The sequence below is a fragment of the Liolophura sinensis genome, chromosome 2 (assembly GCF_032854445.1).
Source record: "Liolophura sinensis isolate JHLJ2023 chromosome 2, CUHK_Ljap_v2, whole genome shotgun sequence".
NCBI lineage: Eukaryota > Metazoa > Mollusca > Polyplacophora > Chitonida > Chitonidae > Liolophura > Liolophura sinensis.
Genome location: NC_088296.1, coordinates 27356274 through 27379642, shown reverse-complemented (window position 1 = coordinate 27379642; position 23369 = coordinate 27356274). Strand labels below are relative to the sequence as shown.

Below are 23369 nucleotides of genomic sequence, written 5' to 3'. Positions count from 1 at the left end.
AATGCATGTCATCAGCTGACTATCACCAAGCTGCTAGACACTTCATAGAGTGTAAACTGGCACAAGGAACCATGTAAAAATGTATTAGTGACCCTCCTTTATATGATTCTGCAATAAATCTACCATCCAGGTTCCAGGGACTGGTTCAATCCAGAACTAGACTTTCCTTCTAGGTTCACCAAGTTATAACATGCTTAGAGTTTGAAAGGCAGGACAAGATACATTGCCAAATTCCAGCATAAACTGTTAAGAGCACTCTGGAGGCAATGGAGAAGACGTAGGAATTAACTTGCAATCACAGATGTTGGGCGCAGCCGCAGTAAGATATGCATTCATTGGAATTTGAAGATACTGATATGAAAACACTAAAAGACAAAACCACAGTTAAATAAAGTACACGTCTTAGGTCAGTTCATGTTGATTTCTACACACATTATTTCAACCCCAAAAAGTACAGAAATAGATGTTGAACTACATGCATATAGATGTTGATTGGGGGAATATAGCAAAAAGACCATGTTTTAAATAGTGTACTTTTTTTAAATGTGGCCATAACGTGAAGAAACACAGTAAAGTTCACTCAATCTTGTAACATTTATAATTTATTTAAAACAACAAAATGAAAAGTTGAACAATTTATTTATATATTTAAATATTTTACAATTAGTTATAAATATTTTATTGCACTATTATAAATACTGTTTAAATAAAAATTTCAGTTATATACAAATCTTATATAATAATAAATTAAACAATAACATTATTTCCCCCACCCCCCAACCCCCCCTTTTTTTTTTTTTTTTTTTTTGGACAGGGCGGAGGACAGAGACTGTAAGGCAAGAATTGGCCAAGACAGCATTTTTTCAGCAATACCTTGACCAATAGGAAACCAATTTCATGGAGGAAAATAACTTATTGAGGGAACCAACTTGTTGGAGGGAATTGAAATATACCATTTATTTTTTTTATAGAATCTACCACATTTTTATGTGGTAAACTCCAGCAGCTTAAGAGGAAACCAAAATGACATTAGGGTTGGAAAAAGGAGCAGCTTGGCAGATAATTCTCATTATCACCGCACAAAAACAGAAAAAGTGGCAGAAAATGCAAAACTGCATTAACTGCAAACTAGGATTTTCTAAGGAGGTTCCTAAGTTTGCAGTTAATGGCAGTTTTACATTTGTGCCACTTCTCCTGTCTTTGTGACGGGGGCACTGAGTGCACATCAAACACCTTTTGTTTGATGGCATTCAGGCGTCGAGGGCTCAAAGCTGCCTTCCCTTGCTTTGAGCCGTCAACAGCCCTACCAGACAGCTCCTCCCCCCGGAATAGTGCCATGGTCAAGGTCGAGGCAAAAATCTGTGGATTTCCTGCAGATTTTTCCTCAACCATTGCCACCACACTATCCGGGATGACGCACAAGTCATGCATAAAATGGCAATCATCCTTGTGCGCACCAAGCCTTAAATGCTGTTTAGCAATACCCACCCCAACAGTAGATGGCATCTCTGGAGGGGTGGAAGGCAGTGGGGTGGCAGCTGAGGAGGAGGCAGGTGGGGAGGCAAGGACTCTGCCTTCTCCCTGTCTCTCCAGCAACCCTGGCAGTATTTCAGCCAGCTGTTGCTTCAGCATGCCCTGAAACCTCCGGTGTAGTTCTTCTGTGTAGGAAACCAGTTCCTGCCGAACAATCTCTCGAATCTGGTCTGGCAACAGAGGGATCGCGTGGCAGTGCCGACAGCAATCCCTCTGTTGAGGAGCAGATTCATGTCGAACAACGACCTGGCCAGTCTTGAAAGCATCAACCTGTTAACAGAAAGAAAGAAATAAATCAGGCAAAAATGTGGACTGTTCGTGTGATAATCATGCAGTACCTCATATGTTATGACATCTCTGAGTGTGTATGATGTACTGCTTGATTATTACATGCAGACAAATGTTATCACATTTCCTGTAATGAACACAGACACACACACAAAAAACACATGGCTGACATCTCCTGTAATAAAACACAGGCACGAAAACATCGCTGATTTATGAATAATAATAAAAAATAGAAGTAATGTTAATTAACTTCTTGTTTCAGTGCTATAGATATTTGACGAGTTTTTCTCATTATGCTTGTCAATTTATTTGTGTAAATGCGTATAATATTTAGCATGAAGATTGGTTGTTTGAAAATGATTCTTGTTTTCAAAAAGGTCTACATGATAACTAGGTGCATGATAAACTATTTTTGTGAAGCAACCTCATTTGGGAGCATGGCAAATATATTCTAATCCTATATTGCCCTAATCATGGACAATAATGTTACACTAATATTTATGTAATTAACATCCTGAATATACATACTCATTCCATTTCAGTTTATCGCCTGGAAGCCTATTCTTAGTGCTATGTGAAATAGTCTGTGCGTTTTACAATCACAGAAGTACAGATTTATTTCCTAAAATTGTATAAATGTGTAAGATGTCTACAGTTCTTACCAGGTCGTTGTTTGATGTCAGGTCCACAAAGTCAGGGACTCTGTGGTCCTCCGCCCTGTCATCCCTCCCCGAATCCCCATCCCTCAATACAACCATCTGAAACAGAATAAAATATGACATGATTACTATGACATAATTAGTTACATACTTTATGCAATTAATAAAAATGGACTTGCATTTCACAACAGCATGCTTTGATATTCTTGATACAGGTGTTGACTATTTCTGTATACAGCAGGACTGCTTTTACTGATATCATTAGTGTGAGATTACATTTACCATGACATGTTTCAATACACATTTACAGACAAGTTATATGGGAATAATACAAAGGTCATTTCCAGGTAATATTACCACAGCCTTTTTGTTTACAAGCACTTAAAACTGAACCTTACCTTTGCTTTACTCCCACTTTCCGCCTCATGTGCCATCCTTCTTTTCCCTTTCCCTTTCCCCTTCCCCTTTCCCCGAACTACTCCCTTCCCTGTTTTTTCCCCACTACTGCCTACACTAGATCCCCCCGCTACACCTTCACTCCCACCCCCCACCAACACTTGATTACTACCCCCCTCTAGCACCCCCCCACCACCCCCAGCTACACTAACCCCTTCTAAAATGTCCTCACTAATCCCCTCACCAGATACATTAACAAACCCTAAATCCCCCAAATCCCCCAAATCCCCCCACTCTTCCCCCAAGGAAAAATCAATTTCTTCCATCAACTGCAAAAAAAGAAAAAAGCAAATTTTAACCAAATAAATTTAAAGGTTACTACAAGTATTATTTGCATTGCATTGTAATAACATTTAACCATCTAGAGAACACTTTTGAAATTTATAATCCTGTGTATTGCATAGCATTACCTTCATTTTATATAATCTGCATTGAACATTTAGTGAACGTTTGTAGTAAACAATATTTTAATCCGTGATATGAGAGTGTTAAGGCGATACTTTGGTTCAGAACATACAAGTGAATACAAATCAATCAACCTGAATAACTTTATTCAAAAACGTTCTAACCAAACATAAAGTAACCCAGTAACAGCAGCAAAGAGTCTACTAACAGAAAGAAACAAGGATGTTTATAAAGAACAACTTAAACAAATCTTGAACAGAGCTTTTGATACCTTGCCCTCTGGCCATATGGAGATATATCCCCCGGGAGCCCCATGTCGGGACTCCAGGGACTTTGTAATGGCCTGGCCCCTGTGGGTTTGGGGCCAGGCCTGATCTATAATATCCAGTTCTTCTGGTGCTACACATTGAAAAGAGAAGATTTGGCCCAGGTTATTATTTTTATAAAATATGGAGAATAATAATTTATTGTAATAATCTGACATAAAGAGAATGACATTTTACTTATGTATCAGAATGATATATTTACCTCCAATGGCGAGAATTTCCACCAAATATTTCCGGCCGCCATGAAGCAGGTGGCAGACAGAGGAGATTTTGATCTCCGAGGACGGCACAGAAAACTTTGGTTTTGACATTCTAGTTGTCTTGCCGTCCTCGTCGAATAGAATAAGGTATTCTGAAATAGAGAAAATAGATTTAGAAAAAATTATTAAGATGTATGGCAGTCTATTGAAAATTAATTTTAAAATGGCTGTAGAAATATTAAGACCATCAGTAATACAAATTATATAATCACATTATTGAGCATGGCAAAAAAAAAAAAAAAACTACGGTTGAAATAAATGCTGAATGCTATTTTAGTAGGCCCATAATGAACATACCATTTTCCTTCTCCTCTGCTGCCAGCTGCTTCAAAAACTGGCGGGCGGTGCATGGTGCTACTGTGAAAAAAAAAAACATGAAAAAAATTGTTTTTTTTTATGATGATGATTTCCTCGTTGCATTGGAAATAATTTTGTGTTGTATACTGCCAGTTCAGAACATTTTACTTTACTTTCATATAACCTGTGATGTGACAGCAGTGAGAAAGGGGTTTTATAGTACATATACATGTATCAATAATCAATAAATAGGCAACTGAAATCGTTATATAATGCAAAATTTTTATGAATATATAGAAATGTACTGGCGGTTTTATTCCTAAGGCAACGCTTATAGAAACTTGTCTCAATAGGCAAACTTGCTTTTATGCATACAATATTCTTGAGTATGGGGTAAAACACCAGTGATATAAATTAAATAAATAAATAAATAAAATTTATGCAACCAGTTTGCTTCAGCAGGTTATTTTGAAAGAATAGACAAAATTGTCTCCCTTTTTAACCTACATTCGACCGTGAACTGCTAAAAAAAAACAAAAAGGTACTGTAGGCCACTTGAAGACCAGCGCTGCGATATTTATTTATACCATTTTACTTTAAAGTTTAGGTTATTTTGTACATGTTGGATGTCAGCATAAGGTTATGCGAGATTGCCCACCCTGCTGTATTCGTAATTTAAGATCATGCGAACAGAAGACGGGGCCTAAATGTGCTTGTGCAGAAAACCCGTAAGTTGTTTTCAATTGCTCGAGGGAAGAGGGAGAGACGAGTCCAGAATTATACATGCAGTTGTTATCATAATGAGTAATTTGTGTTTGTATCTGAACGGCTTTGAAAAAAGAGAACCGAGTCGGATGAAGTTCATTTTGAACGTACATGTAAATGGCGGCGAGAAGCTGCGGTACCCGTGAAGGTTTATTTCCAGTATTTTTTTCAGGATTAAATGTACCATATATGGCACAAGGTAAATACACACGCTCGTAGGCAATTGCTGGTTCGTATTCAAAGAATTAGTTTGATTTTAAATATATCTGTGTCACTAAATTAATTGAATACTGATTGAAGGCATTACGCTGTGCAAGCCTCTGGGCTTACACTTTTACACCGGCAGTTTCGGCACACTAGATCGGAGCTTACAAAAACTTTTACTGGTCCTGCAACGTATTAGCAAATACAGAAAAAAAACCCACTACGTCACTTTTTACAACAGTACGTCACTTTTTGCAACACTGACAACAACGTTACCTGATTCTGACATCCTGTTTGTTTGGTAAACGTACAGTGTACATGTAGGCCCCAAGTTCTCTCAGTGGAAGTTCGGCAGAAATTTGAAAAGTGCGCGGCCGACCGACCGACGGCAACGTACAGTAGATAGCGTGTCGTAATAAAACAACGTTTTCCACTATTAATACACGATTTACATCGCAATAAAAACTGCTCATGAAAAGAAAACAAAACAAACCACGTATAGGTATTTTTTATTACAGTTTTATTTGTAATAACGACATTTAAAACGACGATAACCACACGCGTGTGGTATCCGTGTGGTTTTCTCCACACGCATATCGTAGCCGTGTTGTTCAAGCAGGCAAAGCCTGCCAGGCAGTGCCTGTCTGCCTGACGTAATGCATTCCACACGCGTGTAATAGCCGTGTGGTACCCATACGACACGCGTGTTCATAGTGGTCACTTTTTTGTTGTACTGTACTTGTGCTTCTAACTGTAAACAGTTATACTAACCAAGCCACATGTACTTGTGGATTCCAGTAAAACACCCCAGTTCAAATTCACAGGACATTTTCACATTCATATATTTGAGGATTGGAGACAGAGAGAGATTATGACAGAGGTGGGAATAAGAGGCGTTTTAGGAGCCATATGCTCTTAAATGTATGTATTGGTTCCAATATGAAAAACATCTGAAGAGTTTGATTTAGTGCATATCTCAAGAAACCAAAATGGGTATTAATTACATCACTGGCTCCAGATGTAAAAAGAAAAGATACCACTAGACCAAATACATGTACACATCAATAAATTATCCCACAGGCAATTATGTTACACAAATGAGATATTTCAGATCAAAGAACGCAAATTAATGCATATTGAGACAATCAAAAGTGCCGTCATCTTATCAGTTTTTTTCCCATCAGACACGGGCTGTTTCTATAACCAAAGGACTAACGTCATCCGAACTCAGTTGTGCTATATGTTTGTGGAGTACGAGATGCCACATTGCGTTTCTGATTGTTTTAGCATGGCGTATCCTGTGGCCTGTTAACAATTCCAGACCTTTACAGTAGAAGTGGATTTAGCAAAAGTTTCCAAGAAAGTCTGAGAAAAATATCTGTGACAATTTGGGTCTGTTTTCACCTCTCTTCCGAAATAACTCAATTATATGATCTGTTGTCTTTTCTTTTAATATTTCAGCCCGTGCATGACACAATGTTTTTATTGTCAGTGGCTGTGTGTGCTGACCACCAATGTCTGGTTCCTTCACAAACCTGTGTGGCACAGATGACTGGTTTTCCTGCTTTGTTACACTTGCCAATCATCATCTTCTGGGCCAGGAAGACTTTCTCTGCAGGAATCTCAATACCCAGGTCACCACGAGCCACCATGATGCCATCTACCTCTTCTAAAATCTCATCAAATCTGAAATCAGTCGCAAAATAGGATGCACATAAAGTTAACAGTTTTATTCTTCAGTGACTAGAGAGCATGTCTGAAAAGGCATAAACCATGGTGGGATGTCTTCACAACATGTCGTCACGGACGTTATGCAAGACGTAAGTTATAACTGCTCAGAGAATGGGCTGCTAGTGAGGGGTGTTGGTTGTTATAACTGCTTGGAGAATGGGCTGCTAGTGAGGGGTGTTGGTTGTTACAACTGCTTGGAGAATGGGCTGCTAGTGAGGGGTGTTGGTTGTTACAACTGCTTGGAGAATGGGCTGCTAGTGAGGGGTGTTGGTTGTTACAACTGCTTGGAGAATGGGCTGCTAGTGAGTGGTGTTGGTTGTTACAACTGCTTGGAGGATGGGCTGCTAGTGAGGGGTGTTGGTTGTTATAACTGCTCGGAGAATGGGCTGCTAGTGAGGGGTGTTGGTTGTTACAACTGCTTGGAGAATGGGCTGATAGTGAGGGGTGTTGGTTGTTACAACTGCTTGGAGAATGGGCTGCTAGTGAGGGGTGTTGGTTGTTACAACTGCTTGGAGGATGGGCTGCTAGTGAGGGGTGTTGGTTGTTACAACTGCTCGGAGAATGGGCTGCTAGTGAGGGGTGTTGGTTGTTACAACTGCTCGGAGAATGGGCTGCTAGTGAGGGGTGTTGGTTGTTACAACTGCTTGGAGAATGGGCTGCTAGTGAGGGGTGTTGGTTGTTACAACTGCTTGGAGAATGGGCTGCTAGTGAGGGGTGTTGGTTGTTACAACTGCTTGGAGGATGGGCTGCTAGCGAGGGGTGTTGGTTGTTACAACTGCTTGGAGAATGGGCTGCTAAGTGAGGGGTGTTGGTTGTTACAACTGCTTGGAGATGGGCTGCTAGCGAGGGGTGTTGGTTGTTACAACTGCTTGGAGAATGGGCTGCTAGTGAGGGGTGTTGGTTGTTACAACTGCTTGGAGAATGGGCTGCTAGTAAGGGGTGTTGGTTTAAAACACGTTGTCCTGTTTGCCACACCAACAAAATTACCAGGTACAGCGAACAAAATCAACTAATACAATAATGCAGGTCAGCTGTAGGTCTTCAACTCATGGGGACTCATTGTCCAAAGGCTCCAACCTTTCATATTCATTTATTTATTTATTTGATTGGTGTTTTACGCCGTACTCAAAAATATTCACTTATACGACGGCGGCCAGCATTATGGTGGTAGAAACCGGGCACAGCCCGGGGAAACCCACGACCATCCGCAGGTTGCTGACAGACCGTCCAAATACGGCCGGAGAGGAAGCCAGCAAGAGCTGGACTTGAACTCACAGCGACCGCATTGGTGAGAGACTCCTGGGTCATTACGCTGCACTAGCGCACTAACCAACTGAGCCACGGAGGCCCCCCTTTCATATTCATCATTCCTGCTATATGTACCTGTCATGGACCCAATCATATGCTAAAAGCTGAAGAATATAATTCATAAAGGCACTCAGAAAACAGAGCATAGAATATAGAGTATTTTACCTCGAGTTCAGCATTTTTCAAGTGAAACTCTTTGCTTGACTCCCAATGATTCATCCACTTTATAGCACCAGTTTTTTGAGAAGTTTGGTGAGAGTGATGGCATCAAAAGTATCATTTGAAGGCATTTATCATGTTTATGTGTTTCTGAAACTGCATTTTGACACAACAAAATAGAATAAATACACACAGGACATAGAGGTAGATAGAATACAGGCACACAGATAAAGAGGTAGATAGAATAAAGACACAGAATATAGAGGTAGATCGAATAAAGACACACAGAACATAAATTTATTTATCTGATTAGTGTTTTACGCCGTAATCAAAAAGAATATTTCACTTATACATCCGCGGCGAGCATTATGGTGGGTGGAAACACACAGAACATAAAGGCAGATAGAATACAGGCACACAGAACCTAAAGGTAGATAGAATACAGGCATACAGAATATAAAGTTAGACAGAATACAGGCAGACCGAAACAAAGAATATCAAAGCACACACAAATGATGGTGCACAGCTGAAGACCCTCAAGGATTCTGACCTTCAATGAAAATAGGCTGTTTTAAAATGTCTCAAACAAGCCACACCCTTCATTAGACAATGAACTTCAGGTGTATTTACACAGAACTGGATACTGAAGATTCACATGACTAAAACAAAACACCTCACCAAACCCTAACAACCCTCTTACCTCTTAACCCCTTCATGGTTCTCAATCTTGGCAATGATCTTGATGTCTTTTCCTTCTCCCTAAGATTGTGCGAATGTCACGGATACCTTGACCGCTTCGAATGAACGACGCAAACACCATGTCAACCTGTGTACACAAGCAGGATTTTTAAGCAGGTGAATTTGGTCAGGTGTGTGATCATGCGCATCACAAGGACATTGTATTTATTTATTTATTTGATTGGTGTTTTACGCCGTACTCAAGAATATTTCACTTATACCACGGCGCTCAGCATTATGGTGGGTGGAAACCGGGCAGAGCCCAGGGAAACCCCGACCATCCACAGGTTGCTGAAGACCTTCCCACGTATGGCCAGAGAGGAAGCCAGCATGAGCTGGACTTGAACTCACAGTGACCATATTGGTGAGAGACTCCTGGGTCATTATGTTGCACTAGCGCGCTAACCAACTGAACCACGGAGGTCCAAGGACATTGTAAGACAATGCACACCAAACAATGACCTAACTGTAAAGCATTTGAATAGACCAAGATTTTGGGGGGGGGGGGGGGGAGTAGATGTACACCGATTTATCTAGGTATTTGAAGTCTCACACCATAACGGAGAATGATAGTAAATTTTTGGATAAAGCATTATACAAAAAAGCTGACCAACACACCACCAAAACATATTTCACCAAGCATATTGTGATTTTTCTGTTTATACACAATAATTATGCTTTTTGGAAAGCAATAATTTGACAGTACTGAAGTTAATGTATGCAAACCTGCCCCATTAATACAATTCATAGACAACAAAACAGAAATTCTTTGGTATAGTCTCTTGAATACACATGTCAAACACTATGTTCCAACTGTGGATCAAAACCCAAAGACAGGGAGGGATGAAGTAATTCAGGCATATGAATGGACTGTCTCACAGCACTTAAAGGATTAGTGTCCAGATTAACCAACTGTTCCAGTTATAAAGATTATAACCTGTTTAAACAGTACACGACCCCAAGGGCATCGGAGAAACACGATCATGATTTAAAATCCACCAACAAATGATTTACTGTCCCATAATGTCCCAAACCATGTTCTGCCAGCGACGGGCCGTTGCTCAGCAGGGGACATCATGGATGACCAATCCAAGTCTAGCTGCACTAAATAACTTGGGAATTCGTATCAAAACGATGTCATTTTTTAGATTCCAGCTAAAGATAAGTAAGTATACTGCCATATCAATTTGACCCATAGAGGAGGATGCGGCAGTTACGATTGACACATGTTAGACATCTCGGGCCAGACACATGTTACAGACATCTCGGGCCAGACACATGTTACAGACATCTCGGGCCAGACACATGTTACAGACATCTCGGGTCAGAGTTTTCAGATTTGGAATCTAATCTTTGTCCAGCTATGGCGTTGTCCTTTGTTGCACTGTACATTTCGTGTGTCTATTTGAAGATTTCATATTTATTTACTATTCTTTCCTTCTGCCTAGTTCACAGTAAATATCATCACAGTATATTCCCAGAGGAATTCTAAATTCATACCTGTCTTTGATGATAATGACGTGTATACGTTATTTTCAGCTTTCTGATTAGCCTATGCCTATATACGGGCATATAATCACGCACAATATCAAAACATGTATGATTTAGACGTTAGTGTTTACAGTTTTCAGTTAGTTAACAGTATTTTATAACTAACTATTGCGTGCAGGTGGTGTTGTGGAAATTCAGCTGCACTCCTCTCGTAGCGTTCAAATGTAAAATGAATAGAACGATATCGCTGTTTTGGGTAGGTACAAAATCCTTCCATCGTGCGCAGTAAAATCATGCCTTCTGGGGGCCCAGGGTTCTTCAACCATCTGGTTTTACAGCTGTACACAGAACAGCAAACCATTCCATGGAGAAATGCGCTATGCTTGTTGGCACTGATGAAGCCTTTCTAACACCGAGCTAACATGTAATGACAAAGCTCTGATAGCTGGTGAAGGTTGGACATGCATGATGTAATTCCACAGAGACTACCGAGTGTTGGCGGAAAAGTGCATACCACCACAATCATTATCCAGGGATTTTAACAGCCATATTACTCAGATTAATGTACCTTTTTTCAACATTTTACACTCAATTTAACCATATATACACGGGTAACTAATTATGAATCAATAATTAATCTGGACACTAATCCTTTAAGTGAGGCAAACAATATCGCTGCTAGTTTAAGTGAGGCAAACAATATCGCTGCTAGTTAAGTGAGGCAAACAACATCGCTGCTAGTTTAAGTGAGGCAAACCAATATCGCTGCTAGTTTAAGACCAACCACAAATTAATTCAAGAATCTGAACAGTCAGGATTCTAAATAATCCAAACAAACTTGTTTAAATCTACATGTATGAGGTACACGAATAACACTGAAACACAAAAGTATCGCGTAGAAGTAAAACAACCACAAAAAACTTACCCTTGCTCGACACCAAATATGAGATCCTCAATGTCCTTTTTCAGAGACTGCGGGGAGATCGACGGCGACACCTGGGAGGTTACAGCCCTTCTTACTTCCCAGGTCACCTCCGTTCTCAATTTCACATATCAGGAATCCTCACCTGAAAACAGAAACACACTGACAACAGACTCGTCTACATTTACCTCATCTTAAGCCTGTTTTAATAACAAGATGAGGAGCCGGTTTCACAAAGCTCACATAACATTACATGCACTTAACTTCCACGGTGATCAGTACTTTAGATATGATGTCGCCATGGTAGTTACGTGGACATTGCACTACGTGTGCTTTAACATGTCAAGGGGATGTCGCCATGGTAGTTACGTGGACATTGCACTACGTGTGCTTTAACATGTCAAGGGATGTCGCCATGGTAGTTATGTGGACATTGCACTACATGGCCTTTAACAATGTCAAGGGGATGTTGCCATGGTAGTTACGTGGACATTGCACTACATGTGCTTTAACATGTCAAGGGGATGTCCCCATGGTAGTTATGTGGACATTGCACTACGTGTGCTTTAACATGTCAAGGGGATGTTGCCATGGTAGTTATGTGGACATTGCACTACGTGTGCTTTAACATGTCAAGTGGATGTTGCCATGGTAGTTACGTGGACATTGCACTACGTGTGCTTTAACATGTCAAGGGGATGTTGCCATGGTAGTTACGTAGACATTACACTACGTGTGCTTTAACATGTCAAGGGGATGTTGCCATGGTAGTTACGTGGACATTGCACTACGTGTGCTTTACCATGTCAAGGGGCTGTTTCCACAAACCCATTTCTGACCAACGTCAAACTTTGTAATGAGAATTACAATTTTTGGACTGCCTAATAAATGTCACCATAAACAAACGTGACAACTCCCCCCCCAACCCCCCCCCCCCCCCCCCTCAAAAAAAACAGTGTTATCTTTAGTCTGGCTGTCTGGGCTCGTCACCTTATAATGTAATTCTTCAACCTTTTCGCCTGTTTGCAAGCCGTTTATTCAAGTATATTCTGAAGGCAATACTGGCTGTATACTGATAAAATTACACTTTTGTGAAACCCTGAAATTGGCTACTCCAACCAATGTAGTTTTGTCCTCCAAAATCAAATTAAAAAATGTACGTAGATTTCACTGAAAGCTGCTCTTTCATATGCGAAAAGGTTCGGGAATTAGTGTGCCTGTGCTGGGACAGGTATTTTAAGTACACAATTCATGGTCATTTCTGAGTATTTTTCTTCTTATTAGAATAAGACTGGAACAGTTACTACGGCAAGGCTTGTACACCAAAAAGATTTCATATTTCCTGGCTTTTTGACACCTGTGTTCTTAATGAGTTAAACTGTCAGTCTTACACAGATAGTGTACACAGCAGTCCATCATAAACAACTTCAAAGATGATCACAGACAAATTCCTCAACAGAGTGCCCAACATACTATATGCAGTAGCTCAGGTTGATTCTGTAGACTCGATATCAGGGCCAGAAAAATTACGTCCGAATTTCAAGGTTTCACGATCCTGAATGTACCCTGCAAGATTTAGAGCCCAGCTTAACTTTCAGTACACTTTTGAACACATGGTCCCTGTTCACCTAAATTGTACACTACCAATAAAGTTAGATTTGTTAGCAAGGCAACAAAAGAGCTTGTCTGTAAGAGACACATGAATGCAATTTCAGCTCAATGTATAAAGGGCTTAAATCATGAATTTGGTAATTTACAGTAATTAATATGCACACACCATATTAACCATGGAATATCCCCCTAGTGTTTACTGTACTCTGTAATTGTGCACACACCATATTAACCATGGAATATCCCCCTAGTGTTACTGTACTCTGTATGTGTGCAAACCCTGAACTCAATAAATGCAGTATTTTCTGAGATACAACTCATAACATTTTGTTTCATCACTAATTCAAATACACAAAACACTAAGTGTCAGGAATTCAGAAATTTATGTGATTTAATATGTACACACAGAATCAGCAATTGAATATTCCCTGGTGATACTGTGCTGTTAAATGCAAGCAAAAATCTCTGCGGGCATGTTATAGGCTCGCATAGCCTGCCCGAACGGGAGGCCACTATTTTCCATTACCGAATCTCTCCTTTTATAGATAAATTCAACTCGTAATGTCTGATGGATGTCAACTTTTTACTCTTCTGTTGTTGTTAACTCGACAAATGTGCCTTTGCCACACAAGAGCTCAGCCAATCGAATCGGCGGGGTAGTTTTCTGTGTTCTCCGTGACTCGTTTCCTTGTGGTACAGTAACCATAATGTACACATCCAGTTTGATAACCCAGGCACAGAAATCTGTATGTATTTTTAATGTCAAATCCGTTGCGTAAGAGAAGCCGCCATTTTGTGGCCTTTCACAGGTTTCTAATGAACCTTGCCTCGAAAGAACTAAACAAAGAGAAAGCTACTCTATCATTTGATTGCGATAGGCTGAAAAACAAGTGCATGATCAATTTATATAATATATGTTATTCTTGTGCTTCATTGTGTCATCCGTTCTGTCGTAGGCATTTCACTTGGTAATGTTAAACATTGGCTGTAGGCAGGTAGATAATGCCTACAGCCTGCCCTGATTTCCAGTAAGGGCAGGCTGACCTGAGAGGCAGGCTGTCCAATGACAGGCACCAAAAATAATTATGTTACCCCACTGTCTGTACACGTATGCACACCCTGATCTCAATACTGTTAGTACTTTTAAAGATACATGTACCATTCCTAACAGTTTTATTAACAATGCTTTCCCTGTTATTGGACGCAGACACCAACGCTCTGCGTGCCACATAAGCTACTTTGCTAAAAAGGCAAAGCAAAAAACCCCAAAACCTTGCTTAGTTCAAAGATCTTACGCGGTCAAGGGCTTACAGGTTGCTACGTGCATAGACAAAATTCTTCTTGGACGGATAACCCAACCTGACAGCGTACAACTACCAGTAACCGTACAAATGTACAACAATTACCAATTCTCCGTGGGGAACATCGCACCAACAAGGCTCTCGTGCATTCTGTTCACAAATGAGAAGCACAGAACTTCTAAACTTCTACTGAGCAAATTGTTCATATGCACTTCAAGTCTATTCACAGTGAAAATTTTTTTGAAGCCCATTTATTCATACCACAGAATAAATACTGAAGCCCTGTTTCACTTTATATCAACATACATGCGTACCTGCATGAAGGATGATTGGTATTTGTGGGTGAATGGCATCATTTATTTAACATATATGACCTTGAATCATCTGGTTAGCCAGACAAGATGATGTCCTACTTCACAAACAAAAGCCTCTGGACAAAAAGTAATGTTTTAGGACATTTACACTTAAATTTTAGGTGATTTATGGTAATCACGGTTATTTATTGTATGTTATATTGTATGTTACATCTGTCATCATCCTGGCAGACTAGATCTACTCTCCTGTCCAGTGATGCTGTCCTGGTCTATTTTCCATCTAGAAATGTAGACAGTCTTCACGAGTTACCTCCCTGCCTGCTGACATTCACATTCAGATAAATTCAGGCCTTACCTTTCTCTTTGACCACAACAGAGATGAGTCCGTCATCGATGAACACGCGGTCACCCACGTTGACAACCTTGGTGATGTTTTTGTAGTCCACCCACAAGTTTTTCTCATCGCATTTCTCGTAGAAACTGTCATCAGTTGTGATGCGAATCTTCTCACCAACACTCAGGGTGATTTCTGCACTGGGGCCCTGACATCACAAGATCACCCAACAAAATTCAGCCACAGGAAAGTATGTACCATGGGTAAACCATTCATGGCAAATGAGAAGATGAAAATGTAGTAGAAATCAAAGAAACATGGGACAGTTAATCTGTTGTAAAACACTTACTATGTAGTCAGATGTATGATATTAAATCCTTATGACCGCTTGAAGTTTAACTCACACAGACATTTTATATTATGAGGAAATCAAAAACGGTTACTAAAAAGTAATTCAGATTACAAAAATTCTTTGTTTTAGAAGTGTGATAAAAAGCGCTCATATATTTTAGCACACACACCTTTCGGCACACAGTACTAACATCTTTCAGAATATAGCACTCGCATCTTTCAACACATGCAATACTGGCATCTTTCATCACACAGTACTCACTCTTTCCAGTACACAGTCTTCACACTTTTCAGTACACAGTCCTCACACCTTTCAGCACACAGTATTAACACATTTTAGCACACAGTACTCACAGCTTTCAGCACACAGTATTAACATATTTTAGCACACAGTACTCACCTTTCAGCATACAGTTCTCACACCTTTCAGCATACAGTACTCACACCTTTCAGCACACAGTACTCACACCTTTCAGCACACAATACTCTCACCTTTCAGCACACAGTACTCACACCTTTCAGCATACAGTACTCTCACCTTTCAGCACACAGTACTCACACCTTTCAGCACACCAGTACTCACACCTTTCAGCATACAGTACTCACACCTTTCAGCACACAGTACTCACATTTTTGAGCACACAATACTCTCACCTTTCAGCACACAGTACTCACACCTTTCAGCACACAGTACTCACATTTTTGAGCACACAATACTCTCACCTTTCAGCACACAGTACTCACACCTTTCAGCGCACAATACTCACATCTTTCAGCAATCCTGTCCTGATCTCAGGTCCCTTAGTGTCCAGAGCTATGGCCACAGGGCGTGGATTGGTGAAGTTCTTCACTGCTGTTCTCACGTTTTTGATCGTGTTGGCATGGTACTGACAAACAGATAAAAAATTCTGCTCAAACTTTAAGATACTTTACTCACATAATATTCATCCTGGATATATAATAACAAATTACACAAATGAAGAAATACTGCTGCTGGTAATTTTGCCTATCTTGTTCCTTACAAAGATTAGTCTCCCAAAGAGTATTGTTTACATGCACATGTTTATAAAAAGTACCTTCCAAACTCTGTAAAGGAAAAAGTGGCCAGTCGTACATTTTTCTACTTGTTTTAAACCGTGAATGGGTGTTTAAAGGGGATAATCCGACAACTGATGTATGGGAGAGGGGCGCTGGTCCTTATATAAAGATAGTCCGAGATTGCTTTCACGTTAGGTTTGGCAAAATTCTGCTCTCTCCAGGATGGCCCCAAATCAACTCCATTTAAAAACCTTTTAAAAAACATTTATGATACATCGATGTGAGACAAGTATCTGCAAACTTCAGGCCGTTGAGACACTTTTGATGGGTAATTTTGGACAAACCATCACGGCAATTGCATCACGTTTTTATATGAAATGCACTCTGACGTTGGTCTGGGGCCATCCTTGGTCGAACAAAATTTTGCCAAACTTAACGCTAGAGCAATCTCGGACTATATAATGTAAAGAGTGTTTAACCATTATCCTTTCCTGTCCCTGCTGGGGGTTCGCACCCGAGTTGTCATACCTCATGTGTCCCGTGGGAGAAGTTAAGCCTAGCGACGTTCATGCCCTCAATGATCATCTTCTCCAGGGTGGGTATAGCCACACAGGCAGGTCCTGTATCAACAAATAACAGACTATATCTGGCTGACAAAACAACTGGTACATGTACAATGCACCATGTTTACTCAAATGTACATGTACAATGCACCATGTTTACTCAAATGTACATGAACAATGCACCATGTTTACTCAAATGTTCATGCACAATGCACCATGTTTACTCAAATGTAATGCACCATGTTCACTCAAATGTACATGTAAAATGCACCATGTTTACTCAAATGTACATGTACAATGCACCATGTTTACTCAAATATACATGTACAATGCACCATGTTTACTCAAATATACATGTACAATGAACCATGTTAACTCAAATGTACATGTACAATGCACCATGTTAACTCAAATGTACATGTACAATGCACCGTGTTAACTCAAATGTACATGTACAATGCACCGTGTTAACTCAAATGTACAACTACACACACACCTAAGTGTTTAGGTCAAGAAATCAAATCAGATTTTTTTTCACCATGTTTAAGCCACCACACAGGGACCAATTTCCATCACGTCTTAATAATATTATAGCCTCCAGTTATTCATTATGCCCTTGTCAAAAATTCCATCCAATAAGAGATGTTTAAGTGCAATACTGAAGTTGAAAAAAAAGAAAAATCACTGAATCGATTACTTTACTTCATGAACAGAACGTGTTTTTTTCCCCCAATGAACATCATTGTTACAGATGGATTTGGACAAAATATGGGAATGCGCAAAAAACTATCGTGCTTGCATAAAGTACACATACATGTATCTATTATCAAAAACTCCAGGTACTGAATCTGCCAAGATCAATATGCTGGCAATAGGCCACATGAGCTTCCTCACTTTGAACTGTCACCAATGTCTCCAGAACAGATTTACAGACGGCTCACACCATGAGGGGGCTTGGGTTTATTTATGTATACATTTGATTTGTGTTTTACACCTTACTCAAGAATACTTCATTCATACACGTTATAAGACACTCCCAGCATTTTGGTGGAAAACAGCAAGGGCAGAGCCTGGGGAAATCCAACAATCATCTGCAGGTTGCTGGCAGATCTTCCTACGTATGACCCAAGAGAAAGCCAGCATGAGCTAGACTTGAATTCACAGCAATCACATTGGTGAGAGACTCCTGAGTGAAGCTGAACCTCCACTGTGCTGCGAGTCACCCAGGGAGTGCTCAGTGAGGACTGGAGTCAAAATACTTACCGATGGTACAGACAATGCCAGTCATCCTGACCATGTGGGGCTCAGAGTCAATGTCGAGGAAGCACATGTGCTCCAGATGCGACCTGGCGTAGGAGGCCATCAGTTGCTGGGACTGCAGGTAATACCCTCCTTCCTGTTCCTTCTTAGACATCTCCAAGCGGCTGGCCCTGACAGGGGAGACAACTCACATACGTATACACAAGAATATATTAACTGATGATTAATGCTGTACTATTTTTCAATTTAATAAAGGTGGTCAATTTCATACCTGAATGAAATCACCGCCCTTCGTCAGGTGGCAGGTGTACGCCCTGATGTAATTTTATTTCTGGAAAACTTTGGGGTTCACCCACTGCTGGGTGCCCAAACCATATTAAAGCTAACAAGAACATGTAACTTGAATAAAATACAATGCAATTTTATATCATTCACAGATTTAAAACTCTCAGAAGAGCATTATTCTGACTGGCATATAAAATTTCTTTCTGCACTACTGGGAAGAAGAGCTCATGGTCACAATGCCACCTCATGACGTTTAGGATGAGAGCATTACTTTTGTAGATATGGCCCGGACTTGAGCCTGTCTGAACAGTCGTCCCCCGCATTACCAGTGGTTATAAACCTGTCTGATCTATGATAATTGAATATTCATCAACAATAGATGGACAGTGAATAACACAAGATCAATGGTGTTCACCAGCCCTGTAACAAAGGGAGGCAAATCTTGTACATCAACTCATGGCACAGTATTGCCCACAACATGCACAGTATACATGTAGTAGGCCTACCATAAGATCCTACAACCAGTGAATCAATGACAATACAAGTGATCACCCATTGCCATCTTAGCCGGTACATGCATTGTACATCTAAGTCAGCACAGGGCTTAAGCTGCTGTTCCATGGATTACAAGATTTGCTTCCCTTTGTAGAGGGTTGGTGAGCCAATTAAATTACAGTATCATGTACACAAGCATATCGGTCGAGTACATATTGTAACAAGTTTCCAAACTTTAAATTAAGCTGTCTCTAGTTTGACGCCCTAAAAAACAAGGAAACACAATTATCAGGCCATCATTAAAAATTCTTTTGTAGGACTATGAGACAAAATGGGGTAGATCAGTCAGGAATTTTATGTTCTTTGTTCTCATTACTGAAAAAGAAAGGATTAACATAGTGAGGAAGAAAAAACTTCTATCCAAATGAAGCCTTAGTAGGGCCTTTTTCTCGGGTAACTCAGCTTACATGTACGTCCAAGAAACATATTTTCATTGATGGCAAAGTGACAACACAACTTACGAACACCTGTAACTAAATGTGTACATGATTCAGAATACAATCGGCTGTTAGGATAATAACACAACAAACAGTGAACTGATTAGTGAACAAAATTAACCACATGTACACCAGATGTATAAACCTGAACTGCCAGACCTACCAATGCAGGTTTCCAAAGGTTGCCATCTTTGCGTGGTCTCTCTTCTGCTGTTGTTGTTGTTGTGGTGGTGTGACCTGGGAACTCTCTGAGCAGCAGAGGAGTGGCATACGGTACATATCTTTCACCAGCCGAAAAATTACCCGCCTACATAATGACATGCGTCATCCGCAGGCATGTACAGCCGATGCCTCTTTACTGGGAGCTTTAGCAGTTTAACAGCATTGAGCAGCTTTGGAATGACGAAAATTTAAAAAGACAAACTGGATTTGATGTCTTCTGATATGAAGGACTTGAGTCTGCTGCAGGTTTGTGTATTTAGGAGACAACTTCAGGGTTTATTTCCCCATTACTTCATAGATGTAGATCAATTTTTCATAACTTTCCTCATGTCCCATTGCGGCAGTAAAACCCTGACTTCAGCTTTACGAAGGAAAGTTATGAGGAACTGAACCGAAGAACTTCTGAGGTTTGGTGAAAACCCCTACAGATCGTAAATTGTTCAAGCGCTCATTAATAATATTCACATTCTATTTATGCTTTATGTATGTACGTGTGTATTTGACATCATGATTGAAAAATTTCACAGTAATGGCTGAAATTTTGAAAAAGACAGTTTGTGTTTCTTTTTCATGTCGTGGAACACAGGTATCAAAATGTCAACAAGGCGCAAGTTTTGTGCTAACATTTACATTTTCTGTTTAGACTCTTTGAGTGTTGTACAATATACATTTAGGTGTGTTGGAGGTCCAAGCTGTATAATGACACTGTGGAAGAGAAGTTTCAATAGACAGCATGTGGTGTGTGCTTGGGGAGGCTCTCCAAACTGCTAACACAGCAGTAAAGCTTTCATCATGCTAAAATTTTGGGTTTAAGCAAAGAGAAGGCAACTTCAGATATGCACACTTTCTGTGGAAACAAATCCTGTAAAACAATGCGGCAGTCAGGTTACATGCATCTGAATTATGGTGATGAGCTTACACCTGTGGACTGAAGTACCCTCGTTAAGAACAGGTAAAAGTGCCCCCTTACCTCGGTCAGTGCCCCAGACGCTGTCCTAGGGAGCGCGGACGTTGAAGGCGTCCTGGGCATGGCCCCTGCCCCCTGTACTTGTAACTGCGCCATGTGGATGTTATGATGTGTTGGTCGTGACTACTTAATACCAGTACTGCACAGCTACCGTAAATGAACAGTATGAAATGACAAACTGTAACACATGGCACATTACAGAAATTAAAGTGGACGGAGTTTACAAGTTTCCGTGGAAACGATCTTACTTTTACAAGGTTATCATTCTTCCATGTATTTCCAGCACTTGTAATAGGACTAAATACAGCTATCTTTATACCATATATATGTGCATGTTGGATATGAACATTATAATCATGAAAAGTTATGTTTTACCACTGAAAAAAAAAATCTAGAAAATTATCATATTCCAGTGATTTTTCTTAAAAATAAGAGAATGAAAATAAAATGTTCTACATGTATTAATAGCCAAGTTTTAACACCAATTAGATGTAATTATTTTACGTTTACATTTTACACCACAATATTTGTAGAATTCTGTTAAAATCATTTTGACATCTGTTAAAACACTCAAAGTGAAAATAAAATGTACTACACTGTAAATATATCAATAGCCAAGTTTTGAAATTAAATAGATGGAATTAGTTTACCTTGTGTTAAAATCGTTTTTCCAACTGTTATAACATTCAAAGTGTTGATGGTGATGAGTTAGTGTGCAATGTGCAGTGATGATATCAATTGGTTAAGCTGGAGCCGCCACTAACACATGCTATGCTACATGCAAGACTACATGAAAGCTCACAAACACCTGTCACACAATGCATGTGCATTTCACATCTACAATATACATGCAAACCATTTGGGAGCAATCAGGGGCAGATAACTCCACTTTTCATGTTTCAATATATACCTTATGGCAAAAAATGATCAAATATGCACGGATGAGAGTGTGAGAAATTTCCATAGGGCACATTACCACATGTTTCTTCAAACAGAAATGGAATGATAAATATTTATGTTAAAGCAGACAGATGGGCAGAGTTGAGGCACAAATGGATTGTCAAGCCCATGTTACAAACACAGCATTGTCTAGTATTAAGGTAAACATGTCACAAACAAATGTCTACCATGCAAAACGAGACCTTAATTTGTATTTTGAGGGTCAACAAGGATACATGTACAGGTAAGTGTACATGCCTACAGGTCAAATTCAAACTCTGTGAGAGGCCTAACACTGCTAGTCCTGGCACTAATCGATCTTACAGCACAAACCTCATTACTCAAGTGTGATTTATTCGTGTACAGTGTAACATTCCAACCACTCACACACTACTCTCCTCCTTATCTCCTGTATGAAATGCCTCTACAAAACATGTACCTCCTTACCTCCTGTATGAAATGCCTCTACAAAACATGTACCTCCTTACCTCCTGTATGAAATGCCTCTACAAAACATGTACCTCCTTACCTCCTGTATTAAATACCTCTACAAAACATGTACCTCCCTACCTCCTGTATGAAATGCCTCTACAAAACATGTACCTCCCTACCTCCTGTATGAAATGCCTCTACAAAACATGTACCTCCTTACCTCCTGTATGAAATGCCTCTACAAAACATGTACCTCCTTACCTCCTGTATGAAATGCCTCTACAAAACATGTACCTCTTACCTCCTGTAAGAAATGCCTCTACAAAACATGTACCTCCTTACCTCCTGTATGAAATGCCTCTACAAAACATGTACCTCCCTACCTCCTGTATGAAATGCCTCTACAAAACATGTACCTCCCTACCTCCTGTATGAAATGCCTCTACAAAACATGTACCTCCCTACCTCCTGTATGAAATGCCTCTACAAAACATGTACCTCCTTACCTCCTGTATGAAATGCCTCTACAAAACATGTACCTCCTTACCTCCTGTATGAAATGCCTCTACAAAACACGTACCTCTTACCTCCTGTAAGAAATGCCTCTACAAAACATGTACCTCCTTACCTCCTGTATGAAATGCCTCTACAAAACATGTACCTCCCTACCTCCTGTATGAAATGCCTCTACAAAACATGTACCTCCCTACCTCCTGTATGAAATGCCTCTACAAAACATGTACCTCCTTACCTCATGTATGAAATGCCTCTACAAAACATGTACCTCCCTACCTCCTGTATTAAATGCCTCTACAAGACATGTACCTCCTTACCTCCTGTATGAAATGCCGCTACAAAACATGTACCTTCTAGCCTCCTGTAAGAAATGCCTCTACAAAACATGTACCTCCTTACCTCCTATAAGAAATGCCTCTACAAAACACGTACCTCCCTACCTCCTGTATGAAATGCCTCTACAAAACATGTACCTCCTTACCTCTTGTATTAAATGCCTCTACAAAACATGTACCTCCCTACCTCCTGTATGAAATGCCTCTACAAAACATGTACCTCCTTACCTCCTGTATGAAATGCCTCTACAAAACATGTACCTCCCTACCTCCTGTATTAAATGCCTCTACAAAACATGTACCTCCTTACCTCCTGTATTAAATACAGGTGTCAGTGACACCTGTTACAGTTTTGTATGTACATGAA

General features: G+C 40.0%; 1 protein-coding gene across 1 annotated transcript in view; it reads right to left on the bottom strand.

The window, feature by feature from the left end:
• Nucleotides 1–21166, bottom strand: part of LOC135463210 (pyruvate kinase PKM-like) — a 40311-nt gene extending 19145 nt beyond the window's left edge. Inside the window, 10 exon segments of the mRNA XM_064740523.1 lie at nt 6729–6879; nt 9092–9148; nt 9150–9217; nt 11542–11583; nt 11585–11682; nt 15124–15310; nt 16221–16340; nt 17020–17111; nt 18318–18484; nt 20785–21166. Coding sequence (XP_064596593.1) covers nt 6729–6879; nt 9092–9148; nt 9150–9217; nt 11542–11583; nt 11585–11682; nt 15124–15310; nt 16221–16340; nt 17020–17111; nt 18318–18484; nt 20785–20876 — 1074 coding nt within the window. The 5' untranslated portion in view covers nt 20877–21166.
• Between the last annotated feature and the right edge of the window lie 2203 nt (nt 21167–23369).